This window comes from Rhamphochromis sp. 'chilingali' (genome assembly GCF_963969265.1).
Source record: "Rhamphochromis sp. 'chilingali' genome assembly, chromosome: 15".
Taxonomy (NCBI): Eukaryota; Metazoa; Chordata; class Actinopteri; order Cichliformes; family Cichlidae; genus Rhamphochromis; species Rhamphochromis sp. 'chilingali'.
In genome coordinates this window covers 12966244-12981279 of record NC_137942.1, presented here as the reverse complement: position 1 = coordinate 12981279, position 15036 = coordinate 12966244, and the positions used below count along the sequence as shown (strand labels likewise).

Here is a 15036-nt window from a genome sequence, read left to right as displayed (position 1 = left end):
CCTACTGCTACAGAACTACCTGTAACACTCCAGTTTCTCCACATTCCAAAACAGAAAGAAAACACCTAAACAAACTGAAACTGCAAATTTCCCATTTAAGCTTCCCACAGTGTCAGTCAACTAAGTGCTTGATTAATTTGAAAATAACATGTGGGTGGCATTGTTTTGCCACAGATTTTTTTTTGGTTTTGTTTTGATGCTGATTCATTGAGATACATGTACATTCTGAGATATAGATGGATATAGATAAAGGTCTTTTGAATGCTACAAAAAAAAAAAAAAAGAAAGTTTACAGTGGCAGAGCAGCAAATCTGCTGCATTACTCATTTTATATCCAAATGGCAAAATTTGGCTGCGTCAAAATGTTCTCACCTAAAGGAACATTCAAACCATCTGGGTATCCATGCAGCATTACTGACTTTCTGCTCATAAGTACAACTGGCTTGGGGCTCAGAAGAGCACTGTGGCTGCCTGTTGAGCTGGCCTTGTGGGTGTAGTGTAGCCAATCCTACTGAAAGTAGCAGCATTTGCCACAGATGCATAGAGTAAGAGCGGCCACAGGCATGTTAACTCTAGTTCATGGCCCATCAATGCAAGACCATTGTGTCCATTGACACAGTACGAACTGAAATTTTCTGTCTCTGTGTCTCTTTCTGTCTGTGTAATTACAGCTTCACCCTCCACAGTAATTAGGGACTATTTCAACAAGGATGTGGAATGTCTCCATCTATTTTTCCTTCTCTTCATCTCTTCTTCTTCTTCACTGGCAACACTTTAACGCTTTATTTTTCTAAAATAAACAAAATCCTTCTATATTCTTTTACATTTTCTTTCTATCCTCTACATTCGGGAGAGTAGCCATGCTAACAGGGTGACTTCAAATCAACCTTAATGATCAGTGATTGTCATGAAGCATGTTTGAGTCACTGGAGTGTAGCTTTGGATTTAGCAGTCAGCATCGCCAGTCTATGCCCTTGGAAAAAACAAAAAAAAGCAATGATGAGTAAAAGAAAAGAGAATGTCTCTAAACCATCCGCCCCCAGACGTGCAGAGAAGGTGGGTGTGTGGAGCAATAGTCCTCTCTCAGCATCGCAGTCAAAGGCACAGGGAACAAATCTGCTGTTCCAAAGGCAATGAATGTTATGATATCTCCTGCAGTGCATAATGCAATCTTTTCAAGGCCCTAGGCACCACAGGAATAAACTTGTTGAAACACTATATTCTGGGGGCAGATGTTCAGAAGCACAAGTCATTTTAAACTCCTTTAAATTGCATTTTATAAGACAAGTGGTGCCTTATTTAACGTGCGGCAAGGAAAAAGGCAAATAAAACAATATATGGCATTTTCACTTATGCAGCTCCAGACAACTTCTTATTGTAAGACCAAACAAACGACACACAGCACTGTATATACATCAAAGAGGCTGGTTTACACTAGATCCTTTCTGGGGCTTTTAGTAAGCATTTCATTAGCTCTACATCTCCTTTTATTCCCTTTCTGAAATAAACATGTCCATATTTGAAAAATAAAATAAAATACTATCCTTCTATCGCTATTCCTCCCTCTCACACGCCTTCTCTAGCCCTTCACCAACTGCAAGTCTTTTAGCACAATGATATGACAGAAACACATAAGAATAATGGCACGTTGTTGCTAAGAGACCACCTGTTCAGATCTCCCACATGAGATTGTGGTGAAACTGTAGTTCTCTTATCATCACCAGAGTAACATTCATTTGAGTGTAGTGAATGTCACGACAATATTGCAACTGAGAGAGAAACCTATTACATAACAAGATGTCTTTTAGGCAGAGAAACTGCATTTCAGATGAGGGTTTTTTCTTTAATCAGACATACTGCAGCCGCTATCAGGCAACCACAAAATGAAGATCAAATAACAAGAGCGCACTGCAGAACGCGCTTGATCCACTTAACGTCAAACGACTATTTTGCCACATTCATAACAGACATTTGAGAAAATGGCATCTACTGGCTTCTGGGCTGTGTTGACATTTAGGGAGTGGTGTTCCATGGGAAAACGGCGCTGTCCTGAGGGCTAGTGGTGATGAGCCACACCCTTTTATTTCCTTACCTGTCAGGGTGTGTTCAAAACCTGCACTGCATTGTATCAGGGGCAGAACACGCAATACTTTCTGTGACAAAGGGTGAAGAAATACAAGAAAAAGTTACATTCTTCCACGGGGCGTTTAGCTTTGATGTAAACGTCCATGTTATTTATTCTTCAGGAGAGCAGCATATAATGTTAGCAGTTAAGAGGTTGCACTATTGACTGGCTTAGCACACAGCTCTGTTCTTTCGAAGCTGCATTCAGGCTTGCTCTAATCTGTTTATTCACTTCATCTTGTCCTCCCCTCCTCCCGAGCCAGGTCAGTCTGAGACTTGATCCAGCGGCATGCTAAGAGGCTTGATCTAGGCCACCACCTTTCACAGGCAGCCGGTGGCATGACCAGCTGGTGGAGATGACAGCAGTGCAGACACAGACGTTCTCAAACATGCAAGCGCTGAGTGTCAGTCTTAAGTATCTGTCTCCCTGTGTCAGCACAGGAATGACTATATACCAGTCACCTCGTCTGGAACTGCCAGTCTACGTGAGGGAGGAGAATTGAAGTGAGTCATGGAGGATCATGCAGGGATTGCTGGGTTTACAGAGTTGACTCCCTTGTTGATTAAGATAAAGTCATCTCTGGAAAGTAAGGAGTGTCTCTGCCCTTTGCTGAAGGAACAATACTCAGAGTGAGATGCAGAATCCCCACTCTTGCTCTCACCATGCCTACAGTTCCAGCCCTGTTAAACACACACTCTCAACTGGGCTAACATGACTCACAGCAGCGCAGTTACCCCCCTCACCTCCCTAGTGATTACTCGGTATCTGCCCAGCTGCTGACTACAATGACTTTACAGTCTCTGCATATTTTTTTAAACATTTTCTCTTCCTCAGGAGTTGTTTGCTTGCAAATCAGACAAACAACTATTGTCTGCTGTCTGATATGTACAGACCAGAGAGATAAGCAGGGTTACAAGGTTTTGGAAGTTAAAGCAATTATTTTTGTGTTTATCGCTTGGAGGTGCACAAAACTATTCATGTTCAATCACCACAGGCAATTAGCACAAAAAAGGTCTAACATGAAAAACAACAACTTGAGATTCCAAGTTTGACTCTTACTCAGCAAAACACAAAGAAATATTCAATCATTATGTATTTCTTTCCAAGCCAGTGATCATACGGTGGATGAAGTTTCCATTTACCTCTGTGCACTTTCAGGCATCCATTTTCTATCATTTTAATCTAATCCTGTAACAGAAGCCATGACTTGTACTGTTTCATCAGTTTGGCTGAAACTCCCCTGAAATTAAAGATGACAGTCTGCATTTCAGCCTCAGACAATGTGTAATTTTGCATCTTAACTCATAACAGTAGATTCAAGTGCTGAAACATGCTGATTACTGCATTATTTTGAGTGTAAACTATGGTTAATAAAATTTTTATAACTGATCCAACTCAATTTTTTTGTCTTGATTAAACAATGATTGTGCCACATATACAGTCAATGGAATAATTATTTGACCCCCTGCTGAATTAGGAAGTTTGCTCACTTTCAAGAAAAGATAAGTCTCCAATTTTCATAGCAGTTTCCTTTAAATGGGGAGACACAGAATACCAAGCAAAAATCTAGAACAAAACCCCACATTAAATTAAATAAATGCTATAAACTGACTTCTCTGTCATTTAGTGAAATAAGCATTTGATCTCCAAGCAACATATGACGTAGCACTTGGTGGTCACTGGGTTTTCACATGTTTCAGGATGGATTTTGGCCCACTCCTCTTTATAGAAACACTCTAAATCCTTTAAGGTTCTTCAAAGATTTTCTACTGAGGAGGACTGAAGTCTGGTAACTTGCTAGGCCAGTCCATGATTATGATGTGCTTCTAAGCAAGCCACTCCTTTGTTGCCTTGGCAGTGTGTTTCGATTGTTGTCATGCTGGAAGACCCAGCCACGAAGCAACAGCCCCAAAGCATAATGTTTCCATCTCCTTGAAGTTGGTGTTCTCTGGGTCATACACAGCACTTTCTTCCAAGCCTTCTCTGAATCATTCAGATGTTCACTTGAAACTTAAAATGGTCCTAAACATGTGCCTTCTTGAGCTGGGAGACCTTATGGGTGCTGCAAATATGAGTCCACTAGGCATAATGTATTTCCAGTGGTGTTCTTGGCGATTGTGGTCCCAACTGCCTTCTGTGTCTGCCGGCTTTCTCAAGATCCTCCTCACCTTGTGAGGCAAGATCTTCAGACTGAGGGCAATTGACGGTCATTTTGTATTTCTTACATTTCCAAATAGTCACAGCAAAACTTGTCACCTTCTCACCAAGCTTCTTGTTGATGGTCTTTTAGACTGCTGCAGCCTTGTGCAGGTTTACAGTCTTGTTCTTAATATCCTTTGAGAGCTCTTTGCTCTTGCCCATACTGGCAGAGATGTTGGACTGGAAGAAGCTGATTCAGAGGACAGGTCAGCTTTATACTCATAAAAAGTTTAGATCATTTATCGATTAATTGTAATCCGTGTACCACAAAAATAGCACATAGCTATCTGTATATTAGGAGACATAATTCTTTGTGGGTTGCACTGGATCAAATACTTGCTTTTTTCCTGGATTTTTGGATGATATTCTGTTTCTCACAAAAATTAAACTACTATAAAAATTTGAAACTGCATTTCTTTGTGAAAATTAAAGGTCATAGGACGGGATCAAATAATAATGTCTTAAAAACATGCAAAAGTGTCTGTTAACATATACCCAAAGCTAGTCTTAATCATCTTATAGAGAGGCAGACAATATCTAGAGTTGTGTTTCAAGGATGACCAGAATAAAGACAATAACACACAATAACACAGATACTTGTGGAATAATTTCTGACTGTTAACTCAGTTCATCACTGCAGCTCTACTGCATTAACAACACGCAGTATACAGTAAAAGACTCGTGTTTCTCCCCTCACTGAGATATGGGTCACACTGAACTCTTGAAATATTAAAGTACGAAACTTGCTTTTATGCTGCAAGGTTTGGTGAAAAAAGCATGACAAAGTGCCAAAGAAGCAGTGACTATAGATAACACTCACTCTCTGACCTCCTGGCTTTTGCCACTGGGTCAGTTCCCCAGTGTTGGAAGTGGGACTCTCTTTCTCCACTCTACTGCCCATCAGTGTTGGACTGTCAGGGCTTTGACAGGGTTTTTTCACCCCAGAGACAGAGACTCACTGCTGGGCTTTTACTTGAATGAGCACCAAAATCTGCAGAGGGGTCTGTTCTCCCCAAAGAACTCGGGAATCTGGAGCATTTCTTTCTTCCCCCTTTTATGGAGGGACTGATTTACCAACATTTGCAGGAAATAAGCACTTGTATAAACCCCATATGATAAAGGGCATTCAGGTAAACTTGGAACCAGTGCTGGGAACATTTACTTCAATTTATGGCTCTAAGAACCCCTAGATGTCTGCTCATTTCTGATACCTCAATTCCCTATAGGTATCAGAACAGCTCGTCTTGACTCATTCATGGGTTTCGCAAAACTTCTGCTGGCTTATGCTTTGCATGGAAACAGCTAGCGATAGAGTATATTTAGGTTATTACACGTATCAATACCTAGATATATATACAGATATAAGATAGAGACCACCTCAAGCAGGCCTAAGTCATTAAGGAAACCCAAGAATATTACAGAGCAGACACAGGAGCAAGCCATCATACGGTGAGATTATGTTGACATTCCATTACTGGCTGCAACTCTAAACCATGGCAAAGGTTGTTAAACAAAGCCTGCAGTGAGGTTTAATAAATTATAAAGCAATCAGCACGAAAACAAGCGCATGATTAGGGCATTAGCTCTTTTAAGTTATTCATCAACCACTTCTATAATCAAATGAGCATTCCAGCCATGTATACACCAACAGGGGAAAGCACTGGTAGATGATAAATGGCAAATTTCCTTATTATTCTGTCATCAGGTGCTCTTCTTTAGTATACAGCTGTAAATCCAACCCATTGCTGTTTCTACAAAAAGAATTTGAAGACAAGTTTTGCATTAAAAATACTGAGACATGAAAAAAGCTAAAAAAATAAATGGTGGGCTTAGATGGTGCAATCGCTTCCATTCATTTTTTACCTAGAATGTGTCTTTCCCAGAATTGAGGCTTTGCAATCAAACGCAGTTCACATGGAGTTTTAAGAAGAACAGGTTTGAAGAGGCAAATATTTACTTGTTGCAACAGGATGCTTAGGCTTTTGTGCCACTCGAGCACCGACTTCTGGAATGCAGTATGTTAATGTTTCAGCAGGCTGTGCTCAATAACCAGTAGTTAACCAACGAACAGCTCACACTACTTTCAAGCAGACCGCTATAGGTGTAGGCTACTCATGCAACAGGCCAAGGAGCAGGAATAGCAAGAGTGAGTGACTTTGATTTTGCAGTTTTGATGGAAAGGTGTTGCCTTAAGTTGTGGTGGAACGCAAAAGTACAGGGAGGCGGAAAATACATTATTTTTGATCAAGTGAAAAATAAAAAATAATAATAATAGTAACCTGCTGCGTTTCGGCGCCTCTCCCTTAAGGGATCATCGATGATTTAAAAAAATGGGTTTTGAATGCATCTTGACCAAAACTATACAAAGATCAAATTCATTTTGCCGCTGCAGTGCTTACTTTGCGGCTGAAATTACATGCTCGTATATACCTCCGAACTTTATTAATTAGTTGAACCTTACCTTGTAGACATTTTCCGTCAAACGGTGAACCTCGTCTGTGCGAGACATGGTGAAATCTTCAGCCAGGACCATAAACGTTGTTTTTTTTACTTTAAACGTGTATCCGCGGAGAGAAAGGGAAAAAAAAAAAAAAAAACAGGGGAGAGACGGGTAAATGCACGAGTGCGAGCTAACAACAGGCGAGATAAGACACCGAGTGGCTCTGCGCTCCCGAAACCCACTAACTAAACACACCTTCTCTCTCCACAGCTGACAGTCCGATGCTGCCTTTACGGTCTACTCGGAAGTTCTGATTTTTGTTGGGCTTCCTTTATTTTATTTTATTTTTTTCGCAATCTCTTAAACACTGTGTGCGATGCGAAGATTTAAACAAAAGAAGTATAACATAGTATAACATGTTCCAGCTTTTGTTTACAAGTTTAAAAGTAAAATCTAATACATTCGGACGTATAGATTAGGGGTAAACAAGAATGAGAAAATATGAAAGGAGGGCTTTTATCCCCCAAAAGTATAAAATTTAAAAACCCAAACAATTATTAAAGGCTGTCATGGTAGCCTACGTTATCATGGCAATGAAAGTCACATAACGAAATTTCTACTACGTTGCGCGACGTGTTTTTGTTATACTAAACGGTTAAAAACATTATTTCCCACGGTAATAGAACGCAGCACCATCTTGTCAAAATGCAGATTTAGAGCCCGCCCCCTAAATCTCTACCATTACTAAATATTTGAGGCAAATTCGTTCTCGTAGCCACAAATTCCATGTATTTTAAAATATGTATGTTTATCTATTCATATCGCTCCAGTGTTTACAATGATAAGCTTGGTAGAGTTATGCACAATAGGACCTAGCATATACCTTAACCTATAAACATATGTGACTAAGCATGAACACCTGGTTAAAGTAGTGGGATCATCCTGCCAGTTTATCTCCATGCGCACCAGTAATCAGTAATAAATGATAGAGTCTCAGTGTGGTGAATTTAAGCCATATTCCTCCGATTAAAGCCATTATACACCACGTAAATCTGCCTCAAGTATGCCTACTATTACATGAGGCTTTAGGGAAGTCGCACTGTACCTGTTACACCATAGGTGCTGTTTTTCCTCATAGGATAATTTGTGTTAGCTGCATTGTACATGCTAATTAGTGTCTAATTGCTGCTTAGTGTCAGATTGTAAATACTATATTTTCTTCCTTGTCTAAACATCACCCACATATTAGCAACATGAGATTTTGATTTTCTTTCAACAAGTACACACTAAGGGCACTCTAAATGAAGACACCTGTTATGTGGAGTGCGGTGTAGAAAAACACAAGTGAGGAGTGCCCCCTTCTGGAGAAAGTATGGTGCATATTTTCACTGGTATTTATTATTTTTATTAATTTTTCATTTTATAAAAATTACAAGAAAGACAAAAAATAATCAGTTGTGGACAAATAAAGACAGGACAGCGTTTGTTCCCACAGCTCAATTTAATATGTAAAGCTGTAAATAATGTGTAAGACATCTAAAAACTCCTGTTATTCTACAATAACAGCTACAATGCAACACTTCTCTTCCTAACCAAATCAGACACAGAGAAATAGAATATTTCACTTTATGCATGACTTAAGTGGAGCGGTGAACCAAGTACAGACAGTGCTGATGCTGTAAATTGTGTGAAGATGCACTGATGTGTGCAGGTCCCGTGTTCACATACCAAATCCCAGAAAAAAAAAGAAATCCACCTCTTTATGCAGCTTAACACTGGATACAGACCACACATTCAGTCTACTAGGCTGCCAACAGCTCTCTGTCTGGCTTGCTCTTTGCTTCTCGCCTCTCTAGAAAACACAAAATCAAAATAAAATAGTGTGACGTCAAACACTAATTTATGGTTGTTTAAGGAATGATTTGTTGAGTGAAAGATTAGATGTACCTGGCTCTGCTTTAGCTGCTTCTGACACCTCTGGTATTGGTTCACTGGGGACCTCTGGAAGTGCTACGTCTTCTTCCTGTTTCAGAAAGAGAGATTACGAAAGCCAGCTGACATATTTAGTTCCTGAAAAGCTGAAAAATTTGTGGACTTATTATCAAAGCAGTACTACAAAAAGTTGCACAACGATTTTATTTTAATTTTAGTTTAGGTGCATAATATATTGGACAAAGACAGTTTTTGACATTTTGGCTCTGCACACCAGAACAAGGGATTTTAGATTTTTTTAGAAATCAATTTGTGATTGAAGTACAGCAAACAGTATGCCATTAACTAGGAATTACATCCATTTTTATGCACAAACCTCCATTTTCCTAGACTCAAAATTAGTCACATAAACCAACATAATTTTAAATATAAGGACTGTTTCTAATACTTGTCTAAAAAGCCATTGCAGCAAAAGACTGCCTGAAGTCTAGAACCCACGGACATCAACAAAATGCTTTGTTTCTTTCCTTTAAATCCTCTGCTGTGGCATGTTCTGCATCCAGGTTTGCATTTAGTAACTGTAAAGCTATGTTGTGGTGGGATCAGGTCACACGTTTGGTCATTGAAGGATATCTCATTTCTTTGCCTTGAGAAACTCTTGTGCTGCTTTTGTAGTAAGCTTGGACATATATGCTCGAGTCATTATCTATGTGCTGCAGTCAGTTTTGCAGTATATGCCTGCATCTGAGCAGAGAGTACAGCGCTGTACACTTCAGAAATATTCCTACTACTTCAATCAGCAGGCACATCATCAATTAACACTAGTGGCCCAGATCCACTGACACCCCTACATGGCATAACATTGTCTCCTTTTCATATGTCTGATAGATTTATTGTGTTCTTTTAGCCTGATGGCCTTTCTCAGTTTCACCGATATTTCTTTTGGCCTCATATTAAACCTTCTAAAAATCTTTTAAAAATCCACTGTGGTGGTGTTCAGAGGCAAAACTGCAAAAAATAGTTTTCTTTGCTCAATAAATGATGTTGTTTTTTCCCCCAGATGATTCTATTGATTTTCAGATATATTCATTTTAATTGCCCCTCTTACAGACATTTTCTGGGAGGTCTCATGTTGTTTCCATGCATTACCTCTTTAGGTTTTTTTTTTTTTTGCATTTACACCATACTTCACAGTTTCCAAAACACTATAGCTCCTTCAAAATAAAATAATATTCCTCTTTTTTTTTTTTCTAAAATCAATTTCTGCTTCTTGTTGCTTCAGGTAATTTTTCTTTTTTCATCTTAAAACAACTTGTTAATCTTTATAATGAGCTTTCTATTCAGGAGTTGTTTTTTGTTTGTTTCCTGTTTGTAAAGATAATCTACAGAGAAATTTGCACTGGTGTAATTCATGCAGTATTTGGGTTTGTATAACTGATTTCATTGTACAATAGTGAGGTCTAGCAGTGTGGGAGGATATTTTTGTATGCATTTAAAAATTGTCTTTAAGAAGAAACACATTTAATTCAGCTTCAAATACAATAATATCTACTGCGCTACAATTTTATTTGCATAATTGTGTCAAACTGATTCTTAAAACTAGTCTTTGTACAAATGTGAAAAATAGTAATTTACAGCATGTAGTTTGACAGACATGTGAATGTGTAATTTAGGATAATAATTACATCATAAAAGAATAATCTTCTGAGGTTTTAATCACAATGAATTAACCAAATTCATACCCACAGTTGTTTCATATTCACTGTGTTATTATGCTACATTTATATTGTAATTAGCTTAAAAATTCTTCTTCTAAGTTTGCAACACAGTTTTCTTCTCTTCAAAAACCAGATTTCTATAGATTTAAGATTAAATGGCAACGTTCAGTTTAGGTGTGATATCCCTGCATGAGTCAACCGTGAATCACAGCTTTAACCACATAATTGCTCAAGTGGAAGCACTCAGTGGCCAGCAGTTGAATGCTGCGGTCACGCTCGGAGCCTTGGTGGGCGTAACTATTAGATGAAGTGGGGCGATAACAGCAAAAGAGCATGCATGCTTTGGAAATATTTTTAGTAATAACAAAGGTTTACAATGCAGTGTAACACCCACCTGAGTGATAGCTTCCAGCTCTGCTAAGACAGCATCCTCATCCTCTTGTGTCAGGACTCCAGCCAACATTTCATCTATTTGCTACAGGTGCATAAATGAAGCAATAAATTAAAAACAAACAAACAAACTAAATCGTTGATTTAAAAAATTCTCTTAAAGTGATATGTATCATCCCAGAACATACACTACAATATGAAGGAAATAATTACTATTGGACATGTAGTTTAATCAAACCTCAGCTGATTTTTGGCATACATGCAGTACCAGTATTAATAATAGTTCTGTGCAGGTATATTTGATAAACATCAGGCATTTTACCCTTTGATAGTCAGTCGATTCCTGTGTCTCATCCAGGATTCTCTCCACATCTTCTATTGACATGATCTGTCATAATGTTACATTATACACTCATGTTTATAACTCTTAAGGTGGTATTAAAATATTTTGAAAATGCATAGTACAGGAAAAACAATGGAAAGCACTACCTCATGCATGCTCTTCAGACAGTCGTTGCCAACTTTAAGTCCCTCAATGACTTTCATTTCAATTTGCATGAACTCAATGTCTTGAACCTGTTGACAAACAATTACATTGTAAAAATAGTTACATGAAATATAAATAAACAAAACAACAAATCAAATAGTATTTGTCCCTTTTATTTTCTCATAAAATAGTGATTAAAGAGAGACTGAGTTAAAACAAACACTTTACATTACACTATTTTTTGGTTTGGATTAGCATGAAATATAGTAACAAATCACAAGTAATCACAAAACAGTATTGTATCACAAATGAATTTAAGGCCACAATGGACTTCTCAACTTTGGACCAATTTGCATTTAAGCAATCATATTATTAACAGTTATTTTGGAAACTGTTAAATACTGCAGAATTGAACTGGTCCACTCTCCCTTGGCACTGAATATCAAAGCCTGGTGGACTGATGCTATGAAACTTACCATGCGCTCGAGATTTGAAATCTGATTTTCGGTCTTTTCTAGTAACTGATCCTGGTACCGTTTTTTCTTAAGAAGCAACAGCGCTTTTCTGCAATAACAAATGAAAACACAAAGCATCATATTGCAAAGAATATCTTTTGTTTACAGTACGAATACAGTGTGTACCGCTGCATGCCGAATAAAGTAAATTGAATTACAAAAGAGAAAACGGACTCTGTGCAGGAGTCATTAATTTGGGAAATTTTAAGTAGCATTATCCATATTTAAGTAAACCTCATTTGTTTACATTGTTGCCAGTATTCACAGTAGTGTAACTACATGCTGGTAGATATTGTGTAAAATCGAGACTTGTGCTTACTCCTTCTTGCCATCTTGTAGCAGCTGCTTTGCTAGACGTCGCTCTTTCTCCAGCTGCAAGGTGATTCTCTTTTGGTACTGCTTCAGCTTGTCTCTCTGCTGCTTCAGTTGCTGGACAAAATCCCCAACGAGAAAATGAAAAAAACAACAACAACAACAACAATATAATATACACATTCCTTGCCATTTTATTGGGTACACCTTGCTAGCCATGAGTTAGATAAATATGTTGGTTCATACTGACATGACAGCATCACACAGTTGCAGCAGATCTGCACCACCCGTTACACCAAATCACAGTGCTGACTGTGAAGGCCATTTGAGTACAGTGGCTTCATTGCCACGATCAAACAAACAGTTTGAGTTGATCTGAGCTTTTGACATGGCGCATTATTCTGCTGGAACTAGCCACGAGAACAAGGATAGACTGTGCTTAGAGTCATGGATATAGTCAGCTACAATACTCAGGGAGGATGCAGCATTTAAATGTTGCCCATTTGGTACAAGATGGGGAGGGTGGATCAATGCTTTCATGTCGTTTACAAATTCTGACCCTACTATCTCAGTGTCTATGGTGCAATTTTGGTGAGCTCATGTGAACTGTAACCTAATTTTCCTGTTCTTAGCTGCTGTACCTCACCTGCTTCAAGGTTTGCGATGTTGTTTGAAACTTGCAGAAGATGTGTTTTTCTGCATACCTTGGTGGTAATGAGTAGTAGTTACTGTTATCTTCTCATCAGCTCAAAGGAGTCTGCTCATTTGCTTATGAACTCTGTCATCATCAGGTCATTTTGAGAGAACTGCCTTTAGGAATGTAACAGCAGATCTGCCTCCATAGACGATCTCTTGCATCCTCTTCCGCTCTCCTTTCATATATCCATAATTGTGGTCTTTCTCTTCGCCTCCTGCCTGACAGCTTCATCTTTTACATCCTTTGCTACCATGTAATTGGCTGATTAGATATTAGCCTTAAGCAGCAGTTAAACAGGAGTACCCAATTTTTTTTTTTTATCTACTAAAAAAGTAACGAAGAAATAGACACAAAAACACAAGGAAGAGGTCCATAAACTGATGTCGCATATTATAAATAGATGTACTCATTCAGTAGATATTTTATGAAACCAATTCTGTGCTAAACGGAGGAGGGGAATACAGTTCTCACGAGATACGAGTCGCAGAGAAACCCAACAGTAAGCACATCGGGCGATATTAATTCATCTCGCCGTGTGACCACAGCACAAGACCGTGCAACCCCTAACACTAGCCCGATAACGGGGATGCTATAACCGCTATCAGCTCACCAAAATGGCTTTGTCCTGCTCCGTTACACGAGAAGGTCGACTCTTTCTCCCAAAGACGTTTCCCATTATTCAGCCACATCCCCGCCACATTCTCCCGTATCAACACAAAAAATATCACTTTTTGCTAAACATTTTGTACGATAGTAATTAGCCTAAAATGGCTAACAGGCTAACTGACTACACCATGCCCTCAGTTCTTTTTGTTTTCCGCGTTTCCTACGGCAAGCAAGGCAGGACGTATAATCCGAAGCGTTACATTACTTGATTATTAGAGCTCGTTGTTCTGATATTCATTCCTGTTATATTGTGACATGGTACGTGCGGTAACAGCTGCGCCTATTACTATGATAAAATGAATTCAACTGCAGATTGTATAGGGGGCACATGTTAAACACTCTCGCCGGACTGTTGGTACCTTGGAGAGCTTCCGCCTCTCCGGGGGTTCCAGGATCAGCACCATGGAGAGCAATCAAGAAACGTTTCCTCTAAAAATAGCAGATTTTGCTCAACATAAAGGCAGGAAATTAACAGACAGCTCTTGTATTATTTCACATTAGTAAGGTTAAGCAATGTGATAAGAGGACAGCATTCTAAATGACTCAATATTGTGCAAAAGTCTTGGAAACAGAGACAACTCTTATTTATTTTTAGTTTACTTCCAAGGAGCCAGACTAAGTTTTTCATTAGAGTTTGCCGTTGTGTCTACACATAAGAGACGTTTCGTGAAGTGCACATTTTAAACGGCACCTTTAGATACTTTTGTTACACCAGTATGTTGCGAAAAACATTTAGTTCCCATTTCTTTAGTTGAATCTACAAAAAATATCAAAGATAAAACGGTTAAACAGCCATAAAACTGTATTCTTGCACCAAAATGATTCTCAGCTATTAGACAAAAAATGTGACATACCAAAGTGTATATTTATTGTGTCAGGTTATGCCAGATTACATGAGAACTAGGCTGAAAATCATTGGCAACAGGCCTCATGGAGTGATGAACTCAAATGTGAAATTTGGGTCAATACTGTATGTATGGAGAAGGTCAGGCAAGTGGTACAATAGTTAGCATCCATCTGTCAAACATAGAGGCTCTATCATGATCCAGGGCTACATTTCAGCCAGTGTTGGTTGTTGGGGGATCTTGTCAAATGTTGATATTGTTGGAATTATGAATATAGATAAGTATCATCAGATTTTGATCCAACATGCAATACTATCTGGAAAGGAACTGGTTGCCTGCAGCTTTATTTTTCAGCATGAAAATGATCCCAAACACAGCAAACACATACCTGGATAGAAAACACACAATGGAACAGTATCAGTCATGCCCTGGGCTCCCCAGTGCCCAGACCTTAACATCACTGAAGCAGCGTGAGATCAGTTTGACAGAGAACAGAACAAAACACAGCCATAATACAAAGAAATGATCTGAAGACTACTTAAAGAAATGACAAGAAAGCTTACCTAAGAGAGTTAAGGCTGTGCTGAAGATTAAAGGTGGTCAAAGCAAATATTGACTTTTAAAGTTGTTAGTACTGTACAAACTATTTTTTATTTTTTTTACTAATTACTAGTTTATTTGTGTTTTGTGGTAGGTTGAGTTTAATGTCT

General features: G+C 38.6%; 2 protein-coding genes across 5 annotated transcripts in view; both read right to left on the bottom strand.

Annotated features, from left to right (window-relative positions):
* LOC308410992 (BAR/IMD domain-containing adapter protein 2-like) overlaps positions 1-7011 on the bottom strand; it is a 55792-nt gene extending 48781 nt beyond the window's left edge. For all 4 annotated transcript variants that reach the window (XM_080904673.1, XM_080904671.1, XM_080904670.1 and 1 more), the window contains exon 1: positions 6786-7011. In XM_080904673.1, the coding sequence (XP_080760799.1) occupies positions 6786-6857 (72 nt within the window). In that variant the 5' untranslated portion in view covers positions 6858-7011. The remainder of the gene's footprint in view (positions 1-6785) is intronic.
* Positions 7012-8233: 1222 nt separating this feature from the next.
* LOC308411459 (charged multivesicular body protein 6-like) lies at positions 8234-13653 on the bottom strand. Its single transcript, XM_080905350.1, has 8 exons — positions 13426-13653; positions 12126-12235; positions 11768-11855; positions 11294-11380; positions 11127-11192; positions 10809-10889; positions 8712-8787; positions 8234-8616 (listed from the first exon to the last, which is right to left on the bottom strand). The coding sequence occupies exons 1-8, from the start codon at positions 13489-13491 to the stop codon at positions 8567-8569; spliced, it is 624 nt and encodes a 207-aa protein (XP_080761476.1). The 5' UTR covers positions 13492-13653; the 3' UTR covers positions 8234-8566.
* Between the last annotated feature and the right edge of the window lie 1383 nt (positions 13654-15036).

Excerpts from the sequence above, each read along its gene's own strand:
- LOC308411459 (XM_080905350.1), bottom strand. The coding sequence starts at position 13,491 with ATGGGAAACGTCTTTGGGAGAAAGAGTCGACCTTCTCGTGTAACGGAG. Across the intron at positions 10,890-11,126 it reads AATCGACTGACTATCAAAGG|CAAATAGATGAAATGTTGGC; the intron begins GTAAAATGCCTG and ends ATGCACCTGTAG. Across the intron at positions 8,617-8,711 it reads AGCAGCTAAAGCAGAGCCAG|AGAGGCGAGAAGCAAAGAGC; the intron begins GTACATCTAATC and ends TGTGTTTTCTAG.